Here is a 7,778-nt window from a genome sequence, read left to right on the forward strand (position 1 = left end):
ACGTAGTACTTAAAGATGGCAAAGCCTGGTGATTATATCCTATGCCTATAGGTCGACCCCCTGGATTTAATGTGCTTGTAGCCATCATGCTGTCAGAATATAATGAAGGATTTGTGTGCAAACCTTGCATCATAGACGTGGGCATTCCAAACTGAGGGTTAAAACCTGGTGGAGGCATCATTCCATGAAGTGGCGGTCGTAACGGATTAAACGGTGACCGTACATTCGTTGGTGATGATACCAATATTGTTGCCGTCGATCCACCAGTATTTGTTGTTCTAATTGGGGATGAATCTGCGGCACTTTGTGGTGTTGTTCCGGTCAGAACAACCCCTTGATTTCCAGAAAGATCATAATTATTTGTATTAACGTCAGCCATGTTAATTAATTTCCGACCACTTCTTAATATCATACATAACTATTATACTAACAAATATAAAACAAACAGCAATTGACGAGTCCCACTGGGCGTGCCAATTTGTTTACCCAGAAAAATGGTAAATAAGCGCTAGTTTCCTTTTTAAAGGTTACTTTTGCGGAATCAACTAGAATACTCCAGGACTAATTGCTTTATTTTGTTATATTATGTGTATCTGGTTTGTATTGAATGCAACAGTGACTTTAAAGTAAAAGTAAAACACTGAAATTAAAGGCTTTAAAGTAAATCAAAGCAATAAAAAAGGCAGTAAATGTGCACTGAAAGACGAAATATAACGTAAAATGATTGCATTAAATAAACTGGTACGCATACATACATTCCAAGGTTGCACTCGTTACTCATTATTGCACAGAGATTTGAGTTTACTTGTGTTTTGTAGAAAATGCGGACCTCTAACTATTCCTATGGAACTTGCTTAAATAGTAAAATAAAACATAACTACTACTAACGGTCGACTGATTATCAGTCAACACGTGTCTTCGACATGCAAGATCTTCGCCTGTGAGACTTCCACGCGTCTTGTAAAAACTGCCAGAAAACTGCTTGAAACTGCCTCTTTAACTTCTAGTACCTTGCGACTTTTGCTTTAGTTTCTGCAGCAAAATTCTTAAGTCTTCGCATACTTCTGATCGAACGCTGAAGCCTCTGATAATCTTTCTAGTCGAACAGCTTCGACTACAAAGCATTACTTAGTCGAACCACTTCGACCCAAATGGCAATGTAATTATTTAATTAAGGCCCAATTACCAATTTAGGGCCTTTCTACCAAATTGAGGCCCAATTACCAATTTTGAGCCCCAGTTGCCCAGTTATTGGTAAGTCGAAATCCTAGGGTAACAGCGTTTCAAAAAAAATTCTATAAATATCTCATTAACATGTGTCCTTGGGGCACATGTTAGCTTTTCTTTTTAATATATATATATATTGATAATATTATATATTTTATTTAATTGATAATTGAATTGTTTTCATTTCGACCAATTAATTAATATTAAGGCTTAAATAGTTTTTTGGTTCCTGTAAGTTTGCGTGTTTTTGATTTTCGTCCATGTATCTTATTTTTCTTGGAAATGATCCCTAAATGTTAAAATTCTTTTTGTTTCAACTCCTAAAGTTAAAACCGCAGAAAAATATGCAGATTTTTTGGAAATTTTCTTTTGAATTTTTCTACGAATTTTAATTTTAAGGACTAAAACAAAAAAAAAATTATAACTTTTAGCGATATTTTCAAAAAAAAAATACATATACGGAAATAAAAAACAAATCCAATAGACCAAAAAAACTATTTAAACCTAATATTAATATTTTTTTAAAATATGGACTAATATTGGTATTATTATATCATATATTTATCCAATTTCTTATCATATTTCATCTCTATCTTAATCCTCCAAGTCAAACTGGCCTTAATTGTAGAATTTTGATCAACAATTAAACATTCTTAAACACCGGTTGTAAAGTTGTCATTATAACCATTTTTCATGAATAAGAGTTTCTTATCTATAATATAAGAAAGTTCTATCTTTTTGAACTTTCTATGTGGTGCTGCGAAGTGGCTTAGTCTTAGAGCAGAATTTGTTTCTTCTTGATGCGCCATGTGTAATTTTGAGGATTAATGAAGGTATGTTGTTCCATATTCCACCATTGATGTCTCATATAATTGGCATTAAGTTCGGTTTGTCCATGCAGCTTCTATGCTGCATTATTATGTGTTACAAGCATAACTTAATGAGGACTTTATATGCTTCTTTCCATTCAGCTTCAGCATCGGTTATGGTTATGTAATGAAGAGTGGAATGAAGAGTTTGTAACTCCTACATGGTTTTGTTATTTATAGTATTGTTTGGCTACACTTTTCTGCAGTATCATACCAGTGTTCAATATGGCAAGACCATTAGCAAAAATCTGTGACATCAATGACAGCAAAGAACTTTGGAAAGTTGCTGTTCGTGTGCACCACAAATGGATAGTTGTTTCGAACAAGAGGGAGCATTTTGAGATGATTTTTGTTGATGTATCGGTAATGAAGTGAATTGTTCGGTTGTTTTTTCATATATTGTTTCTGGTTTGTTGTATGTTTGATTTTAGTGTTTTTTCCAGGGTGGTGACATACATGTTGTTGTTCCTGCACCGCATGTATCTCTTTTTTCTGAAAAAATGGTCTTGGATCATAGTTACATTGTTTCCAATTTTAAGGTTCAGGCTAATGTTGCGGCTTTCAGACCTTCGTCTCATAAGTTTATGTTGAAGTTTACTGCTGACACTACGGTTACGGATGATAACAACGCTGAAATACCTCCAAAGCCGTTGGTGTTTACTAAATTTACTGATATAATAAACGGCAACTTTAACAAGGATGTGCTAATAGGTAGAATATTTTATCTCTAATCTGTTTTACTGGATTTGTTTTTTTATGTGTTGTTTCATTTTAAGGTTTTTTGGTTGTATGTGTTTTAGATGTCATTGGTATGGTGGAAAGTATTGGGTATTCACAGACCACATCAGGTGGCCGGAAGCAGCAGATTAACATGATGCTGCGTGACGGGGGGTTTGTATTCATATTTATTGTATAATTTATCAAACATATCTTATGTGACTATGTAGATGACATGGTTTGTATTATTTCTTCAGTGAGAATACTATCAATTGCACGCTTTGGGAATCCTATGCTGAACAATTCATGAAGTTCAAGCAGAAGCACGGAGATGATTCGGGTCCTATTTTTGTCATGATTCAATATGCTAAAGTCAAGGAACAGGGTTAGTAATTGATCAAGTTTGGTGTTAGATATCCTTGTATTTTGATACAGATGGTTATGTAACATTCTATTTGAATAGGTAAGTTTCCACTGTCCGTGACAAACACGTTTAATGTTACCGTCCTTGGTCTGAATACTGATTTGCTGCCGATGAAAGAGTTTATAGAAAGGTATGCTCCCTGGATTTGCTCTTGTGTGGTTTTAATTTTTATGCAATGTGATTGTTACATTACTGTCTTCCTTTGACAGTTTTCCGAAGGATTCCATGATTACGTTGTCTGGCCAAGAGGGTTCCAATTCACAGCTTTCAGCACAGAACTCTGAAAATCAACAGATGACTCCTGTACAGAAATTGCTTTCAAAGGCTGTTGTAATGCCTATTGGGGATATTATTAAACTCAGAACTGTATGTTTGGAAGTTGTTGGCCATTTATTCTGATTTAGTATATATTTCCATTTTTCCGTTGCATTTGACTGTGTATCGTAATATCTTTTGGTTCCATAATTGCAGATTACATTTTGTGCGACTGTTGGAGAAACTAAAATGCTGGTTGCCTCTCTGTATGGCTGGTATTATCGTGGTTGTCATGCTTGCTCATGTATTACGCGTGGTGACAGAGCTCCGTTTGAGTGTGAGGCTGGACATTTCACTGAGGCAGAGATTTTTAGGTTAACATCCTTGTCACATGTTTTATGTTATTTCATTTATATGTGTCATTGTCAAGGTACTGAACATGACATTTTTGAGTGCTCTATGTATACTGCGAATGTAGGTATAAGATTGAGATTGAGGTTACTCATGCCGGGAATAGCTGTAACTTTCTATTTTGGGACCGAGAGTGTGAGTTACTTTTGGGATTGTCTGCTTCTCAGCTGCGTCATACAATGATTAAGGTATTTCCGTTTACATACCGTTGGAAAAACATAGACAATTATGCCAGAGTTAACTGATCTTTGTCTTGCAATCTCCTACAGGCTGGCATTCATGATCCCTTGGAATTCCCACTAGCATTGGATCAGATGTTGGATTGCAAGATGACTTTCAAAGTTAAGTGGCAACCACGTTGGAAGAATGCCTCTGTCGTTATGCTATTGAAGAATGACCCTTTTGTGAAAGAGCTTGCTGATCAGTTTGACACAGATGAAGTATTTGAATTTAATCTTTGCACATGTTATGCAACTTAAAATCATTGTAAACTGACTTTGCGCATATTATGATTTTGTACTATCTTTCGAATCATTTGTAGATGAAACAACCTGCTGTCGAAGCAATGACCACTGTTCGATCCGAACCTAATTTTGTCGTCGTAAGGACGTTTACTGTACTGAAATATACTCCACTTTTAATGTACTGTTGAATATTAATTGTGTGATGTTTGTTCACTTATGTATCGGGATCTTGATGTGAGTTCAACGCACAGCACAGATCCAGTTACTCCTACTGGAAAAAGACACTTTCCAGGCGCATCAAGCGAGTCAACAACCTCGGATGCCACGTGCGATGGAGAACTTTCATCAAACAAGTTAAAGAAAATTATAAAAATAGAGAAGATAGATTAGTAGTTCCTGCATAATTTTATGTATGTTTGGGTGTGTTTTTGTTTTATGGTGTGGACATGTTTTATTTCCTTTCCACTTTATTTGTTTTTTGTTTGTATTGCCACATAAACAAATCAGACTTGTAAGTCTGTTTCTTTTGGTTTGGTAACAACTATGTAATTTAATTTCTGTTATCTTAATATAAGACTTTTCTGTTTTTCCTTAATCATCTATTCAACTGCTATGATATTCTTTGTTTTTTACTCATCTCCAATATCCAAACTAGCATTACATGTTATTGTTAAAACATATTGTCACAACTAATAACAACCACAATTTGCATTATTGGTTACGACTACACGGGTAAAAGACACATAAACCTTATTCAAGAGTTACTCACGTGAAAATGAACTTGCATTTTTACTGAGAAGTCCACAGAACTAGCATGCACCGACCAAATTCTCCGTTGAATGTCATAAACGTATTAAAAAGTTCCTAACATGAAATTGAACTTGCAATTATGCTGAGAAATCAACACACCTAACCTGCCCCGACAAAATGCTCCGTTGAATGTTATAAATAATCAAAATTAATATAGCTGCGCATATGACATTGTATGTATTCTCTTTAAATTGTTGACATTTATCTAAGCACCTGTTGAAATTGAACATACAACTCAATGTTTTCGTTTACTTCTCCTGGAATGAAATTTGACACCACATATTCAAAGAAAGGAGGACCACCAACTTTGAGACTGCACGGTCAAACCTGTCATCGAATAGGTACTCTACTACCAGAAAATGGAGACCGTCCGCAATATGCTCAGCTATATATTTATGACACAGATAATGAAGTTACTAATAGAATGAAGTGTTTCAGGTATTTCTAATAATCCACAAATAGTTAAGGTCTTCGTGATCATTACCTATATTTATTTTTAACGTCGCATAAAATGCGCAGAGACAATACTAAAATTGACGAGAACACTGTTCATAATTTGAAGATCATGTTAGATGAGTTCAATATTCATGCAAAAGTCTTTAGAATGGCGAGGGATGTCCTGGAAGATAATGCATTCTTAGACTTAAAACTGAGGGTTATATGTGATAGACCTGAGGATGGACGCGTGTATAACAGACCAACGGTTTCAGAAGTTGCTGCACTAATTGTGGGAGACATTGATTCTGCTTGTAATAGGGACATTATTATTCAAGCACGCAACGGTGGTTTGCAACGTATTGATGAGTTTCATCCAGCATATTTGGCATATCAATACCCTCTGATATTTGCGTATGGTGAAGATGGTTATAGGAAAAATATATTGCATAGATATCGCCATGAAACTGAGGTGACCCGACAAAATCGTCAGAGCATCAAGGACTGGCTTTCATACAGGTTACAAGATCGTAGCGAGGAGGCAAAAACTTTGCTACACTCACGGCGTCTATTTCAACAGTTCTTGGTCGATGGTTATTGTATGATGGAATCTGAAAGGCCGAACTGGTTGCGAAATAATCAATCAAAATTAAGAGTGGGAAAATATAACAGGTTGACAGATGAATGCAATAACGATGATGGCAGACAACAACAAAAGCGGGGAAAGCGAGTTGTCTTGCCTTCATCTTTTGTTGGGGGAAAAAGATATATGGATCAACTGTATTTTGACGGAATGGCAATTTCAAGTAGATTGGGTTTTCCAGACCTATTCATTACATTTACTTGCAATCCAACATGGCCAGAAATTATCCGTGCCTTGTCCGAAACTGGGTTACAACCACACGATCGACCCGATATTATTACTAAAGTCTTCAAAATCAAATTTGACGAACTCATTGCAGATATAACAAAAAAGCATGTTCTAGGGAAAGTTTTGGCCTGTAAGTATGCTTTTTTATGTTCTTTTAATTAATTAACATCTTCTTCCTAAATTGAAATTACATATTAACTAACTGGTACATTTATAGTTATGTACACTATTGAATTTCAAAAGAGGGGATTGCCACACGCACATATTTTGATTTTCTTACATCCTCAGAGCAAATACCCCACACCATCTGACATTGACAACATCATCTGTGCTGAAATACCAGACCCTGCTGTTCATCCGAGATTGTATGCGTTGGTTAAATCTAACATGATGCACGGCCCATGTGGAGTGGCGCGCACGACATCAACCTGTATGAAAAATGGTAAATGCTCTAAATACTTCCCAAAGAAGTTTAACGAGGAAACTATTGTTGATGCAGAAGGTTATCCCCTCTATAGGAGAAGATCAAAAACCCACGTTATTGAAAAAAATGGTATCGCATTGGACAACCGTCATGTGGTACCTTATAACAAAAGATTTCTCCTCAAATATAACGCACATATAAACATGGAATGGTGTAACCAGAGCACTTCAATCAAATATCTTTTCAAATACGTTAGCAAAGGCTATGACAGAATAACAGCTTCGGTGTCAACCAACAACAATGAATCGGTTGATGAAATAAAACAATACTTAGATTGCAGATATATCTCACCATGTGAAGCATGCTGGAGAATTTACTCCTTTCACATTCATGGTAGAAGACCGGCAGTTGAACGTATGTTTTATCACTTGGTAGGCGAAAAGGCTGTTTACTACACTGATCACGATCGAATGGAAAATGTTTTGGAGAATGCAAGTGTTACTGATTCCATGTTTACTGGTTGGCTATCTGCCAACTCAAAGTATACTGAGGCACAGTCACTCACTTGTGGTCAATTTGTATCCAAAAAGTTATGAAGAAATTCGCAAGGTCGGTAATACCCAGTATGAAACATTTAGAGATGCATGCTTTGCCATGGGATTTCTGGAAGATGACAAAGAATATATTGGTGCACTCAAAGAGGCCAGTGAGTGGGGCTCTGGACATTTTGTCCGAAAACTATTCGTGGTGATGCTATTGTCAGGTGCTGTTAATCGCCCAGCACACGTTTGGAAGGAATCATGGCAGCTGTTATCTGATGGTGTCCTACATGCTCAAAGGCAATTGGCTTTAAATACAGGTTTTTAAGAGT

The 7,778-nt window shown here is 36.1% G+C and overlaps 2 protein-coding genes across 2 annotated transcripts; both read left to right on the forward strand.

The window, feature by feature from the left end:
• The first annotated feature begins 2,321 nt into the window (after positions 1-2,321).
• Positions 2,322-3,636, forward strand: LOC131641370 (uncharacterized). Its single transcript, XM_058911680.1, has 6 exons — positions 2,322-2,459; positions 2,540-2,807; positions 2,897-2,987; positions 3,071-3,198; positions 3,277-3,367; positions 3,447-3,636. Exons 1-6 carry the CDS (start codon positions 2,322-2,324, stop codon positions 3,634-3,636), a joined length of 906 nt encoding a protein of 301 aa, XP_058767663.1.
• A 1,779-nt stretch (positions 3,637-5,415) lies between these two features.
• LOC131641371 (uncharacterized) lies at positions 5,416-7,503 on the forward strand. The gene is made up of 3 exons (XM_058911681.1): positions 5,416-5,615; positions 5,697-6,613; positions 6,701-7,503. Exons 1-3 carry the CDS (start codon positions 5,416-5,418, stop codon positions 7,501-7,503), a joined length of 1,920 nt encoding a protein of 639 aa, XP_058767664.1.
• The last annotated feature ends 275 nt before the right edge of the window (positions 7,504-7,778 follow it).

The sequence above is a fragment of the Vicia villosa genome, unplaced genomic scaffold (assembly GCF_029867415.1).
Source record: "Vicia villosa cultivar HV-30 ecotype Madison, WI unplaced genomic scaffold, Vvil1.0 ctg.003701F_1_1, whole genome shotgun sequence".
NCBI classification, from domain to species: domain Eukaryota; kingdom Viridiplantae; phylum Streptophyta; class Magnoliopsida; order Fabales; family Fabaceae; genus Vicia; species Vicia villosa.

Excerpts from the sequence above, each read along its gene's own strand:
- LOC131641370 (XM_058911680.1), top strand. The coding sequence starts at position 2,322 with ATGGCAAGACCATTAGCAAAAATCTGTGACATCAATGACAGCAAAGAA. Across the intron at positions 2,460-2,539 it reads TGATTTTTGTTGATGTATCG|GGTGGTGACATACATGTTGT; the intron begins GTAATGAAGTGA and ends TGTTTTTTCCAG. Across the intron at positions 2,808-2,896 it reads TAACAAGGATGTGCTAATAG|ATGTCATTGGTATGGTGGAA; the intron begins GTAGAATATTTT and ends TATGTGTTTTAG.
- LOC131641371 (XM_058911681.1), top strand. The coding sequence starts at position 5,416 with ATGTTTTCGTTTACTTCTCCTGGAATGAAATTTGACACCACATATTCA. Across the intron at positions 5,616-5,696 it reads AATAGAATGAAGTGTTTCAG|AGACAATACTAAAATTGACG; the intron begins GTATTTCTAATA and ends TAAAATGCGCAG. Across the intron at positions 6,614-6,700 it reads TCTAGGGAAAGTTTTGGCCT|TTATGTACACTATTGAATTT; the intron begins GTAAGTATGCTT and ends GTACATTTATAG.